This window comes from Xiphophorus maculatus, chromosome 23, assembly GCF_002775205.1.
Source record: "Xiphophorus maculatus strain JP 163 A chromosome 23, X_maculatus-5.0-male, whole genome shotgun sequence".
In the NCBI taxonomy this organism is placed as follows: Eukaryota; Metazoa; Chordata; class Actinopteri; order Cyprinodontiformes; family Poeciliidae; genus Xiphophorus; species Xiphophorus maculatus.
The window spans coordinates 27,050,155-27,070,442 of NC_036465.1; the positions used below are offsets into that span (position 1 = coordinate 27,050,155).

General features: G+C 38.2%; 1 protein-coding gene across 4 annotated transcripts in view; it reads right to left on the reverse strand.

Annotated features, from left to right (window-relative positions):
• Window positions 1–20,288, reverse strand: part of LOC102222637 (X-linked interleukin-1 receptor accessory protein-like 2) — a 392,716-nt gene that overhangs the window by 121,233 nt on the left and 251,195 nt on the right. For all 4 annotated transcript variants that reach the window (XM_023328865.1, XM_005807613.2, XM_023328864.1 and 1 more), the window contains exons 3-4: window positions 18,056–18,225; window positions 16,714–16,817 (exon numbers count right to left, since the gene is read on the reverse strand). In XM_023328865.1, coding sequence (XP_023184633.1) covers window positions 16,714–16,817; window positions 18,056–18,225 — 274 coding nt within the window. The remainder of the gene's footprint in view (window positions 1–16,713; window positions 16,818–18,055; window positions 18,226–20,288) is intronic.

Here is a 20,288-nt window from a genome sequence, read left to right on the forward strand (position 1 = left end):
TTATTGCTTGATTTAAGACCGCTAGTTTAAATTAAAATCGGAAAGTCAAAACACTTGTCAAGACGTGGAATAAAACATAAGTTCTACTTGACTTTAAGTGGCAGGAAAGTATATTTAAAAAAGAGTTTGGCTTGTAGTGCAGGAAATACAGTAATTAGCAAATCTCTACATAAACGGACAGAGTGAAATATGCAAAGATGGAGGATTTTCTGTCCTCTCTCATCGACCCAGGAATCAAGAATTAAGTATTAAATCACTTTCCTTACTTTTGATTTCTTCTGCTTTTGAACTGATCCAGTGTACAGTTACATGCGTCTCCTTCCTGTTTCCTTCCGTTTGTCATTGTGTCCAACCCGCACACATTAAACAGGGAGGGGAAAAAAAACAAACACACAAAAAGGTATTATGTATACCTCAGGATAAAGCCTGTGATGCAGTTGGACTGCAATGCAAGCGACATGTCAAACGCATGTGTTTCACGCTGCGCAAATCTTGCTCACGGAAAAGCTCAGTCCGCGTGTGGGTGTGTGTTCGAATCTGGTGTTGTTCAGAACACATTAGAATGCCTTTGTTTGGGGAAAAAATAAATAAATGTCGCAAACATCTTGTCATTGTGCAGCGTATTACTGACGAAAAAGGTCTCTAGGCTAAAAAAAAAAGAAAAAAGAGAGAAAATAATGGAATCGTTTTTTGTGTTCTGAATCAAATGCAGTGCGGTGAGTCAGTTTTCCATTCCGCCGCAACGTAATCAAGAAAATATCCAATTTGGAATCAATCTGTGGTTACTGATAAAAGGAGAAACAAACAGTTACTATAAATGAAAACTCAATGTCTTATACAGTAGGATCCTCAAAATCAGCAATAACAGCAGATTAGGTGGGGAAAAAATAAAACAGCGTTGGATCCCCAAACACGTATTTTTGACACTATTTGTACCGTAATTGGCTACACGGGAGAAAATCTTAAAGATGAGCCACGATTCAGATCGATTCAACCGTTTCCTTGGCAACGGGTCTATTTTCAGATTCCCTCCGTGCTTTTTGGGGCCTGCCGTTTGGTTTGCAAGAAAACCACTTCAGGTGTAATTTGCGTTTTGCAAATTAGAATTTTGCTGAAGCGCAGCTTGCTACAGCTGACCAGCAGACATGTCTACATGTCGAGAAATGGCCACGGTAGGGTCAAAGTGATGGCAATTTATACCTTAATGGTCAAATCTGAAATTAATTGTTCTACTTTGAGCATAAATTTAGCACAAAAAAAGAGAGAGTTTTATAAAACGCTTCTAAATTTTTTACAACAAAACTAGAAACAGCATTTTCAGTGCCTTTTTGTTCAGACGGCTTCACAATTGAGGCAGGCAGGAAAACAGCAAAATGCAACTTAAAAAATACACTAAATTGTTTTTGCACTGATTACACAGTGGTCTTTAACAGCTTCTAACTACCGGAGGGAGGTATGGACTTAAGAATTTTAGCACGATACTTTGTGGTACTATTGTGATGATGATAAAAATAGATAAAAAAACAATGACTTCTTTTTAAGGTAACTTTACGGCATGGTATTCATGGCTCCACAAATGCTACTCTTGAAAAACATTCCCATTAGAAATAGGCTTCTTCTGGATACAAGTTATGTAAAGAAGTTATGTGATTCAGTTGCACACTGCAACGGCATTTTATCATATTTTCACATTCATGATTGATATTGCCAAGATATTCCTCCTCTGTCTCGTCCCTATACGTCACAACATATAGGGACATTTTTAACAAATATGTAAAACAGACATTTTTATAAAAACATCAGTTATTGCTGCTTTAATAGTACAGAAAAAAGTATCCCCACTGCATGATACTCCCACTATAGATCCTACAGGCATCATTTTAGTGCATTAATACTAAGGTGTTAATGTACATTTTAGATTTGTTGGGGATAAAAATGTTCAAATCTTTTCCTTCAGCTTATAATCATGCACTACTTTGTGTCCAATAATTTTTAGTGCAAACTAGATCTAATACCTGAGCTTTTTCACAAAATGTAGACTAACGTTATAGAATTTGAACAACATAATGTTGCCATTATTATTTTTCATTTATCGATCCATGTTTCTGAACTCATCATAGCATATATTTAGTCGATTTGTTTATTTTGCTGAGCAGCTCTTACAAAAACCACCTGCTGTACTGGATTGAGTTTATCCTCCGAGGCGGGTATAACTTTAAAACCGAACACAAATGATCCAAGCTTGACTGCTTGTTCTTTTTTTTATTTCCAGCTTTCACTGGGGAGGAACGGAAATTCCAATCACATGAAATATTTAAAACGAGCCACAAACAAAATCATTGGATTACATCCGCTTGTAATCTACAGCGCCCACCGCGTCGATAAATCAGGTTCTGCCTCCCTGCAATTACCCTCCTATGATCACGTTGAGTTATGGAGCCAATAGACGGGAATGTGTCCTGGCCAGCAGGCAGTGTGTTTATACCTGGATCTCACCAACAGGCAGTGGGAGAGCAGGGACCCCCGCACATGTCCAGGCACTCAAGCAGGAGCGGCCGACCCCGTAAAGTACGGCCCGACGAACTCAAAACGCTCCAACGTGCTGACGCGAGCCTGAACATCTCATTAACTGTGTTCTATTAATGAGATTAAAAAGTCTGCTTGTGACAAGCTTCTTTTTTTTTTTTTACATTAAACGGTGACAGCTGGAAAATCCAACATCATCTTCAGACGTTTATTAATCACGATGGGGGCAAAAGTGGCCTATTTTGTGTAATTAAAGTTTCAAGTTCCTTTTAAGCCGTGTTAAAATGAAAGAATCTGAGCTACTGCTGAATGTGATGAAACTTCATTAAGCTCTTTTTTTATGCTTTTACTTCCAACATGCCTGTCGGTTCAGTGACGCTTCAAAAGAAAAAAAAAAGAGCTAAAGCCGAGTTCAACCTCCTCGGTGTTTGTAATTATTTCTCCGGCCCGAGTCACTAGTTGTATGGACCCCCTGCTGGAAGTGAAGGTTCACTGGACAGGTTGAAAAATGGGATTGTTGTAAAGAGTCAGGAGCTGCTTTTACATTTCAAATGTGCGCCAATGACAAAAAACAACAAAAAAAAACACAATTTTGCCAATGCAGTGTTTCCATTAAATAAGAAACACAATTAAAAGTCACACATGAATAAGTTTGTTGACACAATAAGTCATTAAATAAAATATGCCACACCATCATCCTCCTACCACTCCCTGTGGTCGTCTTTGTGCTGCCAGCAGCAACGTCCGGTTGTTTATCAAGTCATTTGTGTGAGTTGAAAAAAATGTTTCCATTGCAGTTTTGCGAAATTCACAAATTTTGATCCATTGAAAAAAAGCACCTCATTCTAGCGTGCAAACTTTTTATCAAAAAACTTCAGTTTTTTCTAATTTGCATATTTCCATTAGGCAAATTTATTCTTATAATTCCAACGTGATGCAGCTACTGACTTAATGGTTCACAGGATAGTCGATCACAAACTGTTAGGAAGGTTTTGAGAGTATGGCTGTTTCACCCAAAAACTCTACTGTTTATGAGGGCTCAGGCTAGCTTGCTAAAAACTAGCCCCTTGTTCTACGCTTTACTTCGTTCAGACGGTCTGGACCCCTGGTTATTGAGAAGCAATTATTTTTTGGCGTGCACTCTGTTGAAGTTTTAAATGATTGTATTTGATTTTAGCCAATCGCTAACGTTTAGCTGTGGCGTTTATAATGCGCCAGTGTGATTGTGAAGGAAGCTACGCTATGTAGCTCACTGGAAATTGTGAGTGCTCTAAACTCCCTCACTCCCACCAGTGCGAAGAGAGAAGTGCCAGGCAGAACAACATTTTTGTCAGCAACAAAATGTCTTAAGCATTCCTCTTACTCTGGAACTGTGGGGGAAGACAATTGCGAGGCTAGTGCCAGGCATGTTAGCTGCTAGCTTGAGCCTCCAGAAAACCAACCAGGATCCCAATAGGAAATTAATTGCTAGCTTAGTAGTTCAATCTAAAACTGGTGGACAATAAGCCTAACTGTACATGGGCCATCAAACATATACTCATTGTGTCTACAGAGTTTGCTGTAGGTGCCTCTCACTTTTGCACAGTTACTGGTAATTATGACTTTAAATCAACTGTAATTCCTTTGACAAAAGAACAAATCAGCTGTGTGTGTCCAGTTGTCCTGATGGGCACCAAAGCTCAGTCCTAATTCAGTTCAATTAAAAAAAACCATGTTATTGATCCCAGAGGGGAATAAATGTTGTAATTTATGTTATGCAGTTTTCTTTAGAGTGTTGCAGACGTACCCGAGGATTACAGAGTGTACATATCTAGGACATCACAGAGGAAATTTATTTATGGCAAATAAAAGACTCTCAGCCTGTCTCTTACAGATGTGCATTAGTGTGTCATCAGAAACACTGGACAATGCAGAGAATGATGAGGATGTAACAGGAAGCCGCTACTGTCTTGAAAGGAACTATGTGCCCAAACATAAGGATAATTGGTTCTTGAACATCTTTCAGCTGCTATTCAAAAAATGTATCTGAAATCTGCCTAACAAAGATATACATCGTTTTTTGTTTTGAGTTCTCAATTTTAAGACAGTTCAATGTGACAGTTCTATGGTGTAAACTTTGAGCTTTACACCATGTTATAATGTTATTCCTGGGAGCGGGGGTTGTCTTGATTATTTCATACATGTTTGAAAAAAAATTCTTTAATCTCCATGGCAACCATTTAACTGTGCAAAACTCCTGGGTGGACCCGACACAGCTTTCGAGGCACATTTCCTCCTCAGCTTCAGGTTTCTGAGCTTCCACCTCACCTAGGTCCCCTCCCTCAGCTCCTTCAGACTAGCCAGGAGCAATTAGCAAACACCTGATGGAACTGGGTATTTCCTAAGCTCATTATACAAGCTACTTCTCAGAGAAACACTGGTAAAAATGGTGTTTAAAGGGTTAATAGAGGAGCCATGTTGTAATGACTTTCTGAAGGCGGAGTTCCAAAAAGAGCAGAAGCTTCTTAAAGAGACAGAAATCCAATTTCAAGGTGTTAAATTATATAAGTCAAATTTCTCTAAAGTCATATTTGATATAAAGCTTTTTTTTTTTAACTGACGGTAATAACGTCACTTGACTGTGCTATAAAATGACACTCTGCCCAAAAAACACAATATTTCCCTTTTAAAAAGTACACTCTACACATGATCAGAAATAAAGCGGTTCATGAACGTTAAGACTCTGCTGAATGTTGACCCAACTAAAATGACTCAGATCATTCTAAGTTGACCGTATGTATTTCCTAAGGTAAAATCTGGATCAAATTTACGTGTTTAATAAGGGACTTTACAGATCGTCATGCTTGGGTCCATGCCTCCTTCTCCTCCTCCGGCCTCCTTTTCTCTCATGTCTTTGCTCTTTCCCTCGTATCTCTGCCAGGCCAGAAAGAATTCAGAGAGCCCTAAACCTCTTCAACATCAAAGTGTCAAAGTAAAGCTTACGTAAAGCTTTTTCTCCCAGGCACTCCTGGCCGTGCCAGCAGGAGTAGGCTTACGTTGGCATGAACTGGCACATGTTAGCACATGCTGGGATGAGAGTGATACCAAAGTAGATGGCTGCCAAATTACTGAGGACTGCCAAAAAAAAACTTCAAATGACCGCTCTCTCCTTCTCTGCTCCCGGTTTACCACCCACTCCTTCCTCGTTTGAGTCTACCGACATATTTTTTGACCCCATCCAAACTCCATGTTTGCAAGTGCCTGTTGTCGACTGTCATTTCATTTGACCAACAATTCGTAACGGCTCACGTTTAACTTTGATGGAATGTTTTCTCGTGTGAGAAAAACAGATAGGGGAGCAATACTTGAACACCAGAACAGAGAACATATTTGGTGTAAACTAAGCGTTCCAGAAGAACAACCTCAAAGCGACTGTGCAGCATGGAGCAGGACGTGTCATGTTCACCGTCACAAAATTCTCCATGAACTTAATTGTGTAGCAGAGGGTGCTTCAAGAAATGTGAGATGACAGGAAAAAACAAGACAAAGCAGAACTGGACCCTGGATAATAATATTGACCCAAAACATATCAGTAAATCCCTAATGGACTCCATTCAAAAATCAAAATGGAAGTAGGATGTAAAGTCAACTTTCAGCTTTACATCATGTTAAAATGTCAGAAGGGTCTTAGACCTGTCCATCATTAAAAAAAATATTTGAAGTGTTACCTTGATTCTTTCATGCATGTTTGAGAAATCCTTTAGTCTCCATGGAAACCATTAAGCTGCGTAAAAAGCCTACGTAGAACAAGCTCCACCTTCGAGGTGCAGTTCCTCCTCACAGCTGCAGTTTCCAAGCTTCAGAGCTTCTGCTTCACAGAACAACAATCCCACCAGCTCCTTTACACTAGCCAGTACCAATTAGCAAACACCTGGTGCAAATGCACATCTGCTGAGTGCATGATAGGAGCCACTTCTCAACAATAATGTTGCTAAAAGAGTTAATAGAGGAGCCATGTTGTGATGACTTTCTGAAGGGAGAGCTTCTTAAAGCAACAGAGGCCCAATTTCAATGTGTTAAAATACAAGGTAAAATTTATTTTAAGTCATATATGATATATACAGTGTATTTTTAACAACTCGAGTTGACATAGTTACTTTACTATAGCCCTGTCGCGATAAACAATCAGTTAATCGCATGATAAATGAAAATTATCGACCTCATTTTAATTTATTGGCTTTATCGTTTCTTCCTGCCCTTTTCTCTTTCTGTTGATGACACTGGATGAAAAAAGGCTCAACTCCGGTTCTCTCCGGTTGTTATCGTGACAGGCCTACTTGACTGTGCTATAAAATGACACTATGTGCCTGGAAAATACATCATTTTAAGAAAACGAAAGTCCTAAGCTCAAATTTGGATCTTTTTGAGATGCAGTGGGACTACTTTAAATAAGATGCAAATGACCCTGAAAAACCCTGAAATGTCTTACAGCTGGAGGTAAGGAGTGAGACAAGAGATGTCAGACTGGTAGATGGATCAATAAAATGGCCTAACCTTGGCTAGTGGAAGGTTGAATGTTGTTTCTTTCTCAATTAGACAATGTTTTTAAGTCAATTATTTTCATTTTCTGAATTAAACAATAATTGTAAGAGTAATTCAAATGATTTAAAACTTTCTCATTAAAATGTGTTAAATCTACAGTATGCAACTTTGACAACAAAAACTGTACTTATTTGTTAAAACTATCTCTATGCATTAGTTAGGTTACTATAGCGATCTGCAGGTCAAAATCAATTACAGGAGGAGGTTTTCAGTGCTGTCAATCACCCTCTTGTTGTTTGACCTCGCTGTGTATTTCTTCAGTTAGCACCGAGAGAACCTTGATTTTTTTTAACCACAGATTATTTGTCTGAAACTGTCACAACATAAAAATTATTTTAACAAATAAGTAAAAAAACACATTTTGCATGAAAGTTACATACTAGAGCTTTAATAAAGAACTGAACCATTCATGGGGTGTTCCAAAGGTGAGCATAGAAACCTTTCTTCTATGCTCACCAGCAGTTTCAAATAGGTTAAGCTATTTTGGAATGGGTTAAATGGGGAAACTGCAGCACACAAAAAGCCATTTCCGTTCTGCAGTCAACCAGGCATTAGACATGCAACCACTCTCAGAACAGCAAGAATTCAGCGTTCAAGGAAAATATCAATCTACCACTCTCTTCTAAAATTATGTGTGCGTTTTCTGATCCCAGCTTTGACGTTTTTATATGTTGGTTCAGACATGTTAGCTTCTCTATTGTGCTGAAAACTGTACTGCTAGTGGAAGTCCTGACGTCCTCCTCATGTTACACCAAAACCGACTGTTTATAAAGTATCATTTGCTGCTAAAGACTTTTTGATTCCAAAAGGTCACATGCCAAGAAAATGCTAACATGTGACCTTTGTGTCAAGATAATGCAACACAGTCATCTTAAAATTATAGCAGTCATTTAAACATAGAGTCCTAGAAATGGCTTAAAATGCCAGTAAATTTGTTACTCTGCATTAGCCAGTATAACAATCCTCTCTGCAAGCAAATCATACTGTATTTAATCCACATGGCTGATGAAACAGTGAACATGCCTGAGATCCATAAAGAAAAGGCGAGTGAAAAGGAAAAAATGCTAAAAGATTACTAATAATCAGAAAGATGATGCATGCATTTGTAAAAATCCAATATTTTGAACTTGTATAGACTTTCTCTAGTCACCAGTCAAAGTTGTTTCATAACCCAATATGCAGGTCAGGAGGAAACTTATGGAGGACTGCCTTACCCAAAGTCAAGGGAAACGTCTGTAATCCAACCGGCAACTTTCTGATTGCAAAGCAATTGTATTGTTCACACTGAGCCATTTTTGCAACAAGAAAAATGACCAAACTTTCAATTCCAAGATGTACAAAACTAATGGAGCCATACCAAGAAAGATCTGCTCAATTCCACATAATATGGTGATGACCAATAAGAAAAAAAATCAAATGTGTGCATTTGTATCTTGAAAAAATATTCAAGGCCAATGAATAGACTCAAAGTGTGTCTTTGCCTCCCTGAAAAAATAAAATGACTATTAATTAAAAAGGGCGGAGTTTAAGTCCAAAACGGGAAATACTGCAATTTTCCGTTTTCATAGATTTTGAGAGAATGAAATACAGCTAACGCATAAAAACAAAAAGTTGGTCAAACAAAACTATAAAACAACTATAAAACTTGTGTGTGTGCGTGTGTGTGTGTGTGTAAACATAATACCATCCAACTTTTTTGTCATTTCACTAAAGTTTCGTAGTTAATCTTTGACATCAGACAAATCTCTAACCGATCACCACGTCATCAAAAAAATGTGCAAACATTCAGTAATGGGGGGTCATTTTGACGGCACCAAAAATGCGAACTCACCATGCCAAAAAGCCAGACATATTTTCAGCCACTGACTCATCTTTAAAGCAAATGTGTTTCTTTTCCTTCTAAGGTGACGTGCAGAAGTGCATAGACAAAAGCCACGGCATGAAGTGTCTAATATAACACTTCCTTGTTCACTATCTAACACTTATTATTTTGTTCTGCCTGTTTCCTGTCGTTCATCATGTAAGATGTTCCTGAGCAGAGGGGCGGACTGGCAGCTTAAGGTGTGAACTTTTGAACAGTTTTGGGTAAAAGTGTCCTCTTCCAAGCAGACCGGCTTCTTTGTTCATATAGTAAGTAAAAGGCAGATGCTTTATATTTTGGACAGCAGCCAAAATTGACGCTCGCTGGCCCAAATGGAACTCAAATCAGATGAACGATTAGCGGGTTTTGAAGCAAAACCAACTTGTTGAATATTTGCTGTAGATTTTTTTAAACTAACAAGTATGTTCACAAAGAGAATAAATAAGAATAAACTTTGTAAATGCAATAGCAACAAACAGAGTCAGAGATACAATAGAATGGACAAAGTCTAATTAAGAATCTAATTAAGAAGAGTTTTGAAAATGTTTTTTAAAAAAAACAAAAAAAACAAACACTATCTCTTATTAAACTCAACTTTTTGGCAAATAACAATGGCAGAAAATATTCAGGTAGTAGATGACTGAAGATGGAAGAAAAATAAACTAAACAGTTTTGGTTTATTAGTTAAAGGTGTAATTGCTGTAAAAAGTCACTGTGCAAGGTGTTGACTTGGATAATTTACTTCAAACTCAAACTTATCAGATTTGTAAAAATCATAAAGCAATATAAAAAATATAAAATATAAATATAAAATATTTTAAAAATGTATTTAATTTCCCCCTCCAATTAATTATCCTCTACTTACTGAGTTTAACACACAAAATCCCAATTAAGTAAATTAAAGTGTGCTGCTTTTTTTCCAAATATGTGAAAAAGTTCGTGTACTATGACAACTTCTGCAACACATTTATACATTTTAATTTTTTTCAATCAGACTGAGATATTTATTGTTTTATTCAGAAGGGTTTCCATTTCTTCCACATGAGTAAACATTTGGACTCAGTAGAAACTGGAATCACAATAACAGCCTTTTGCCACCTTTCCGCTGTTCTGATTATAATTTCAGGTTTAGTTTTTCCATTGGCATAAAGCGTCACCACAAACTCCCGAAAGATTGACACATCCATCTGTTTTTACTCAAATTTAATCTGTCTGATGCTCTGTTAGTTTTCCTAAGGAGCTGATGATCGGACATAAATTTGTGGGCGGCATGCAAGAGGAAGGTCAGATCAAAGATAATTAGTCTAACTCTGGTTTAGCATCGTAAAATTCATTCACTTAGCTTATAATTTCTTGGAAGACCTAAAAACACATCAATAGTCTTCATTTGCAAACATTAGTTTAACTTTTTAAGGGGGCATTGTTATGTAAAATAATTTTTTTAACTTTCCATTGTGATATAATGTTATTCCCTCCTCTAAATCATACTTGGAGTGTTGCCTCGACTGTTTTATACATGTTCCTTTAATCTCCATGGCAACCATTCACCTGTGCGAAACGCCTTGGTGGACCTAGCCCCGTCTTTAAGGATGATATTCCTCCTCAGAGCTGCAGTTTCTGGGCTTTTGTCCCACTCAGCTCCTTCAGACTAGCCAGCAGCGATTAGCAAACACCTGGTGGAACTGAGCATCAGCTGAGCTCATTATAGGAGCTACTTCTCAGTGAAACGCTGGTAAAAACGCTGCTAAGGGGTTAATACAGAAGCATGATGACTTCCTGAAGGCGGCGCTTCAGAAAGATCAGGAGCTTCTTAAAGAGACAGAGGCCCAATTTGAAGGCGTTAAATTATAAAGTCAAATTTCTGTTACAGAACTTTATAACAACAGAAGGCAACACAGGCTGTACTGTAAAAATATACTATTTGGCTGGAAAACACATAATACTCCCCCTTTAGTTAGATTACCTGGTTGAGCTCAACAGATTCAAATACTATCGCTCTTCTTTCTGAAATCAAGCTGAGTTGTGACACATCCACCTCCATCCCTCTCTGTATGTGTGGCTCCGTATGTGAGCTTTCTGATTTCCTCCCTGAATCACTCTGATAGACAATCAAGTGTTCCAGGATGGAGGTCTGGTGCAAAGTCCATCTTGTAGCATCATAGCCTGAGGGGAAACCGGGAGCTCTCACTGTGCGTCTCAATTTCTGTTAAGTAATGTCTGTCTGTGAGCGGTGTGTGCTGTGGTCCTAATCATAATGTGTGTGAGGAGGTTGTTGAACAGTCTTCGCATGCCCTGCCCTCTTTTCCCCACTGAGCTCCCTGTACCTGCAGAGAATACCTACAGAGAAAATGGTTTTGTTTTTGTTTTGTCTTTTACCCTCCTCGTCTTGCATTTCTGCCTTCGCTTTCCCGCCGTCTGTCCGTCTAATTCCATCTTCTCTCTATCAGCTCTCCTCCGTTTTCGGTTTTGTCTATTTAGCCTCTTTCTCTGCATCTCCAATTTGATTACTTTGTCTTTGATTACAGTGTGCGTCTCGCTCCCATTTCCCTGTCCCATCCCAAATTACTTCGCCATCGTCTTAAAAATGTTTACACTTCTGTGCAATTCCTACCTTATCTCTATATTGTTTCTCAGTTTATGCCAGAAATCCTGTTATTTCATTTACTGAGTGTGCACTAATTTTTTTCAGATTTTTTTTGTTTATTTTGAGTTACGCAAGAAGGAGTTTTGTGAAATGTGTGTCTATGTGTACTTACATTGATAATATTCAATACAAAATAGAAAGTTGTAATAATTAATTTCTTTCCTTGGTATTATTCTTCTGTCTTATGGCAAGACGTTTGACAAAAACATCTTTCTGTCAAAGATGTTTTAGGCTTTAAATTGTATCACAAAATAAGGGGTTCATATCAGCTGGTATGGATAATAATCGATTAGTTTTTTTGTTTCAAATATCTGAAACGCTGCTAAACCTTTCTGCATCACTCTGCAAGAAATTCTGACCCATACAGTTGTTCTGTAAATATAGTAAAGAATGGCTAAGTGTGTAAAAGAGGTATAAACTTATGTCAGCAAAGATATTATAAAATTAATTGTAGTATTAAATAATCTGAGCCATAGGGATTATGTAGATAGATAAATAAATAGTGGCCAGAGAATAGAGCCTTGAGGAACTCCACAACTGATCTTTGTGTGCTCTCATTTATAACTAGAAAGCAAAAAAAATGTCTTCTAGCTAAGATCTAAATCAGTTTATCATATTAAAATCATATTCATTTTTCCAGTCTGACATTGAGTTTTTTATTTATGATAAATCACTGGCATCCTGTAAAACCAAGACAGAGGTTTTATGATAAACCACTGTACAGTCATTGATCAACTGCCTATTCGGTAATCCCCGCTAAAACGTATTCAGGGTCTGAAACGTGTTTACTAAGTACTGAAGCTCCTGGGAACCAAATTAATGCAGCAGGTTGTGAGTTTATGACAAACGGTTTTTGTCAAACAATTTTAAACTCAATTTATGTTTTCCTACTGCAGATGCACTAATGACTGAAAGCACCGGGGACTATTTTCATAAGACAGAATCAAACAAATACTGCTTGTCTTATTCTCTAAATCTTTTAGGTAAAATAAAAAAAAGCAATTTAAGGTCCAGACATTGTTCAGAGGAATAGAACTGCCCCCGTCTTTTCTATGTTAACTGCAGGTACAAAAGTTACAGCAATGAGAGGATGAGTACTGCTGGATTCCAAATGGATTGCAGAGAAGGTCAGGAAGTAGGAACAAAACGGGCAGGAGCAAACAGAAGGATCTGACAAACAGTGGCTGAAGAGATCTTACAACTAAGGCCGATTACTGGAATGCAAATTGCTGGGTGAGGGAGAGAGGCTAATTCACTGAACACAGAAACTGGGAGAAAAACCTGTATAGAAACTGACAATAAAAAAATACCCCAAACAACTCCACATCCAGAAATAATTACAAACGAGAATGTAAGCAAACGTAAATTTACTAAAGTGTGTGATCAACTCAAAAGAACACAAAACTGCAAATTAATAGCTAAATTGTGCAAAAGAGATCTAAAGTTGTGTCATCAGCAGAGACACTGTGAGATGATTGTAGTACACCATAGTCTGAGCCACAGGGATTATGGAGATTTTAAAAAGTAAAGTGGCCTCAGAATGGAGCCTTGAGGAACTCCACGTGATGTTTGAGTGCTCTACTTTACAATTAGAAAACAGAGAATTTTGTCTACTAGATCAAAGTTTACCACTTTATCCTACTTCTACATGTATCTACAATATGAGCAAGATTCTGGTTAGTTGCTATAAAACAGGATTTCAATAACATTTAAAAATGACAAAATGATAATGGAGTAGACATTTTTGACTCGTTTTAAGCAACTTAAGTATGAATTACTAAGGTTACAGTGGCTACAAAAATGGATTCCTGTAAACTGATAACTTATCCTTAAAATGTTTTCACATATGTTTACATATTGTAACCTTTAACCTGCCAAATATCCATTCTGCATTCCTTAAATGTATGAAAAAACTTTCTCGTTTTCTTCCTAAAATAATGGCCCGTGTCGCTTTTGCCCATTTTCTGTGGTGATTTTGGCCCCATCTCTTTCTACTGCACACAGACATTACATTTGTGAACATGTTTCTTCTTTCTATCTTTAAACTCAGTTTCTCAGAAAATTATAATCAAGAACTATAAATTACAACCTCCTAGAGTTTCCGCTATTTTCACTTTCCTTTTATTAATCCAATTTCAACAAATGCCAGTCAGCGCAGGGAGTCAGGAAGCAAAACAAAATCTACTCGGCAGAGCCCTTTCTTTTTGTTTTATTGTAGCAAGGGTACAAACGAGGAAACGAACGTCAACGCCCTTAAAGCAACAGCAACAGAAATCAATCAAGAGCAATAAATTGCTCTGAATGTTCGGGTTTTTCTCACGGCCCTTTCGCTACCCGCTTTCATACACTGGATACGGCCTTTTAGTAATATAACCGTATCCAGTCAGAGGCTCCCTGCTAGGATAGGAGGTGATTTGCTTCCCTGCATGTGTGTGTGTGCGCTAATAAGAGGCCCGGAGACAATGACAGACACCAAGCCCTAATTAGGTTGTCATGCTGAGAGAGCAAGGGAGAGAGAGAGAAGTGGGGAAAGAGAGAGAGAGCTTATTTCAGAGGATAGGTGTCAGGCTGTGGCAGGAATAGGTGGGAGGATGGCACAGGAGCGGGTCGAGGAGGAGGAGGGAGGAAGACGACATGGATGAAGGGAAGAGGGAACCGGTCGGAGACGTGGAGAACCAAAGACTGGGGATGGGAGGAGCATTAACGGGGAAGTGTTGTGTGTTCTCCAGGCACTTAGTGGCATTTTATAGCATAATGAAGTAACTAATGTCAGTTGTTAAAAAAATGCTATATATTATTAAGTATGACTTTGCAATTAAATGCCTTGAAATTGGGCCTCTCTCTTTAAGAAGCTTTTGTTCGTTTTGAAACTTCAGGAAGTTATCAACATGGCTCACCTATAACCTTTTAACATCATTTCATCCAGTGTTTCACTGAGAAGTGGCTCCTATAATGAGCAATTAGCAGGTGTTTGCTAATTCCTTCTGGCTAGTCTGAAGGAGCTGAGTGAAGGGGAGGAGAGGGAAGCTTGGATTGGACCCTAACCCTTGGGAACTGCAGTTCAGAGGAGGAGCTTCATCCTCTAAGGCGGAGCGAGGTCCACCCAGGCATTTTGAACAGGTGAATGGTTGCCATGGAGATTAAAGGATTCTCAAGCATCCATGAAAGAATCAAAGCAACACTCCATGTATGTTTTTGATGAGGGAATAAGATGATGTAAAGATCAAAAAAGTCAATTTTACATAACACTGCTGGGGGATCTTTTGACATTAATGGAAAGATTAATCCATTACTAATGTTTCAAACTATTAAGTTAGTCTACTGAAGTAATGCAACTAAAGGAGTTTGATTCATTTACTATATGAGCCATTGTGAATAACATGTTTTCCACTCAGTTTTATCCAAACACCCGTCACTCACTTGTAGGTAAACAAGAAGAAAAGCTTTGTTGTCGGCTACAAAGCTGACTGCTCTACTTAGGTTTCTGCCACTGCAGTTACAAACACACCAACATGTCCCTGAAGTGGCCCCACAGTAGCCATGCCAGAGCCTGTTGTCCTGCCAGCAGCCATATTGTGAATGAACAATTTGCAAAACTGGCAGGATTTCCTCCATCTGGCAGATTAAACCCATTTGTCGCACATTTAGAGAAAAGATTTGCTTCAGAAAAGAAGGGAAAAAAAACTATTTTAGAACAAATTATGGTGTGAAAACAAAACAAAGACGTGTTGTAGCCTAAGAGGTTGTTTGTTTTAATGACAAAATTACACCACTTAACAGTCTACTTAATGAATTCATTCTCTAAAGCAGAAGCCTAATCTCAGACTGAGAAACTTAGAAAAAAATCTATCTTTAACTTGCGTCCATATATAAACCCATTCAATTAATGAGATGATTGAAAAGTTCATTTATAGTAGTTCACCAAGTGAAACGTTACCTGGAGTAATTAAGACACAAATTGATGTTTCTTTCTGTTTTGCCTTTTTTCCTGTTGGCTACACTTGCAACTAATGAAAACACAATATTTAAGATGCCAAATTTATATCAGACCAATAAAAAATAATGCTGTCAAATGATTAAAGAATATAATCAGATTAACCAGACTGCAGTGCTGTAACTAATCATGATTAATCACTATGTCCAACTTTGTAAACTTCTAATTTAAATATGGACACAGCTGAGGTTCTGAGGAATGGAGGCCTGGCTAAGCCCCTCCTCCTGCCATACGCCAGCCAATTAAAATGAAAGCTACTATCTGACTGTTTTGAAAGCAGGTAATGGAAACTTACTCCACTTCACATGCATACAAGTAGTACAAAACTTGTTCAGTGGAAAACTAACAGGTGACTAGCTCACTCTTTCCTTTTTTTGCCCAGTGTGTTATGCTTTCTGTATTTCAACCAAATAAGAAAAATGGCTGTGTCGATTTGAGTAAATGTCCCTTTCACTATTAAAATAAATTAAAATCACCTTTCATTTTCCTTTCTAACATGTTAAAATATATATATTTTTATACATATACTATTCAGACAGAATTGTGCAAATTCTGTGCAAACCAGACAGAATTGCACCCTAACATTGTTTTTAAAAGTGTATCTGCATCAATTTAAGCTTCCTGAATTGTGAACAAGGGCCGCTCAGAATCATTCTAAGGACCGCAAATGGCCCTCGTGCCACACTTTGAACACCCTTGGTACCGAGTGACTTCCTCCCTCTTTAATTTTTCCAAAAAAATCAAAAAGGTGTCACCGCTTTTTTCCATTAAAAGTTAGAACCAAGCAATGAATCGGGTCACAACTGGCCCAGACAAAAGGTTTTATCGTTCCAGAACCTCCGCGTGATTATTCCGTCTCACCACCTGCATTAAGCTCGGTCTGAATTCCGAACTTGGAAAATGAAACGCCCCTCTGCTCAGCGCGCTTTGACCTTGCTCCCCATCCAGGCAGAGGAGCTGTTTGGATGTGGCATTCACAAGGCGTCATCAGCGATGCATCTGCCTGACCCAGAGATGACCCTGAATCACGCTTCCTCTGAGAGTCTGGGATGGAGTTTATCCTCCAGGGTAGAGCCGAAGTCTTTTCCCGGCGCGCAGATACGGTACCTTAGAACGCACGTGTAGAAGCCGTTATCTTCCACTTCAGCAGATCTAAACCAGATGGAATCGTCTTCTTTGCTCAGCCTGTGACCGGAGAAGATGATAGGCTCCTGCAGGAGACATTACAAAGGATAACAAGAAGCTGAATTTCTAGGAAAAAAATCACTTTTGACACAAAAGCAATGATGATGAAACCTGAAGATTACTACGTAAATTATATGAAAAAAAAAAAAAGATTTAACTTAGACTATTTCACTTTATTTGATATGTGACGCACCAAAAAACAGCTGCTGTAGGTTTCAGGTCATTTTCTGAGTGAGAGTCCATCAGTTGTCTCAGCATGAAACATAAACCTAGCTGAAGAAATTACTGTTCCAGCTTCAGCTTCAGGTTTGTTCATGTCCCAAAGGGCAATTACTGTCACAGCAAGTACATAAATGTATAAAAATTTGACTTACAGTATTTATGACAGATTTTTCCACCTACAGAACTCTGCAAAAGAATTCATACGTCTTAAAAGTTTGACACGTTTGGCATGCCACGTTGAAATTTACGTGACAGACCAATTCAAATTATTTGCATAATTCAGAAGTGAGGAAAACACATGAATTTCATAAATCTTTATCAATAAAAAGTCTGAAAGGTGCAGCCTGCATTTACATTTAGCACCTCTGAGCTAATATGCTAATACGTTTTAGAATCAGCTGTTTTTGCCGTATTTGAAGCAAAAAAAAGTATTCTATAGAATGTCAACGGATATGGCAAAATAAACTAATAAATAAATCTGCACTAAATATGTACAAACTTGTTTAACTACCAAGCAATTTTGAAAAAAAAAAAGTCTATAAAGGTTTTTACTTATGTAAACTTCTTCACAGGAATTAGATTTTCAAATTTATCTTTAGTTTTTACAACAAAGAACATCAAATTACGAAAAGAGAGAGAATGAATATATTCTTTTTATAAAGTATTGGGGAAAGCACAAGTTTGTGGAATAATGTCAAAAACGGTGCTAGTGTGAGCATCAATATCACATCAAAAGTCAACAAAAAACAGCACTTTATTACTTTCATATTTAAATTTATTAACATTGTATTTAATATTTGAAGCACAGTGTTTGAGATTTAATGTTTTGTTTTATATCATTCATGTTAAAGAGCCAAAATAGACACATGTGGTCCTAGAAACCTGTGATATATCACACAAAAAAATCCCAAGAAAACATATTTTACTTGTTTGTTTGAATAAATGTGAGGCATGAATACTTCTGCAAAGCACTTTTAGTTATTTTCTTATGCCTCGTTTCTCGTCGTCTTTTGGGTCTCCAGTTCTGAATAAGCTGCCTTACCTCCGCATCTCCTTTGTTCTTGTACCAGATGAGACGCAGCTTGGCGTTGGTGGCCATGGTGTAGTTGGTTCGTATGTAGCTGTAGAACAAGGCACATTTGACCCGAACGGGCTCGCCGGCCAGGACGTGGTACTCCCTCAGGTCCACCGACCAGTCTATGCATCCGTCCACTGGCAGGGAGAGAAGGCAGAGAGGTGAGACCGGGAAGTCTGAATGTGCACGCCGTTCGCACTGCTCCACAAACTTTGCTCTCTCAAAGTTTCTGAAACCAAACATGAGTAGTCATCAAAAATACCAGCATGAGTTGGAGAAAAATAAACTATATGGAAAATGAAATGTACAGATGCTGGAAGAAAATAAGAGGATGTAAGGGAAAAAAAGGAAAAGACAAATGCATGTGACGGGGAATATTGTTTCTTTGAAAATTGTTTGCGGTATTGTGTTTCAATCTAGAAGCAATCAACGACTGAAAATAGCTTTTCAAAGTCTTTGTGTGTGTGTGTGTGTGTGTGTGATATATATATATATATATATATATATATATATATATATATATATATATATATATATATATCAGAATACAACTTAAAGATTGAACCCATGAATTGGTTATAATAAGAAGTATAATGGAAGAAAAGTATGAGGTGAGGAGGTCCATAAACATTCAGAGATCTGAAAGAAGGGCGATGCCTGCTAAGGCAAAAGAAGCGATGAAAGAGGAATGTATGCAGCGGTGGGTAAGATGAGGTCAACTGGAAGAGGGGGAAAAAAACAAATTGTAGACAGAAGACATGGGGAAGGAAGAAGCTGAGATGTAAAGGTCAACACTGAAAATGACAAGGGCGATTCCCCAAATGGACTTCCCGCATTCCCCTCGTCTCCTCTTTTCTTCTAGATTTTTCTTCTTTTCTCTTCTCGCTCCTCCAGCTTCTTCTTTTGGCCCTTCATGTTATGCGGTTTCGAGGGATGTAATAATTCATCCAGGGTTGCTACAAGTCATTCTGCCAAAATGTTAATTTTCAACAACAAAAAAAGATTTAGTTCCCAGGCCTTTATTTACCAAGTATAAATTTATTAGGTAGGTATGAATGTAGGTAGGTAGATCGGAAGGTAGGTAGATTTGAATACTGGTAGGAAGGTTGGAAGGTAGGCAAGACGGTATGTAGGTACATAGGTAGGTAGGAAGGAGTGTGGGGAAAGTAGGAAAATAAATGAGGGTTGGTAGGTATGTAGGTAGGCAGGTAAGCAGTTAAGGTGGAATGTACGATAGTAGGTAGGTAGGAAGGTTACGCTTTTGTTGACCTTGTTGAAAAGTTTGGTCTTACATGGGAAAGCAACCAGTTAAATGGATTTTACCAATTTTACCGAGGATTGTGTTACCAGCCAGTAGCATCACTGGTGTACATTGTTTACAGTCTTTAGACGTTAACGGTAAGGAAACATGCTGTAAGGTATTTTAGATGTTAATCTAAAAACATTAAAAAATACACATTTATATCAAGAAAAAGTAACAGAACATATCTGACTGCTGCAGCAGATATTAACCAGACTCCCTGGTTAATAGCACTTCCTAAATGCTCCGTTAGATTTTGGGTGCAGATAGCCTCCGACTCCTCCTCGTTTAATGGCAGCGTAAACATGTTTTATCACTCTGTAAAATGTGTCATGTCTAATCTGTGATGACTTGGGTCACTGTCAAAGATTTAAAGGCTTCATTTCCATTAGTTTACTGTAGGAATTTACAACCACACACTTAATTGGTAACATTTATAGATCTAGCAGCAGGCATTAAGTCATAGCAGTGACAGGAGAGATTTAGCGCCGCGGCACGCGCCCAGGCAGATTTATAGCACACAAAGTCACTCCCTCACCCTTGCAAATTAGCGCTCACCCGTGCTCTACACACACTAATGCACACAGGAATGATTTAATAACCGACATGGCCGACAGATAGTCGGACGTCACTTTTAAAAACTCGCCGGGTTGCCTCTGTTGTGGCAGGAGTTGGCGTATGTTAGCGTTAGCGTGAGTTAGCGTGTGGTTGGGATTTTGGATGTGTGAATGAGAGTTGTTGATCTGTAGGCTGTTTTTCAGCATTTAACACACACACGCACACACACACACACACACACACACACACAGACCTACACAGGATGACCTCGGAGCATCACATTAATAGCAAATCACATCAGTTTGGTCTACTGGACTAATCCCTATTGTTTCTGGACATTGC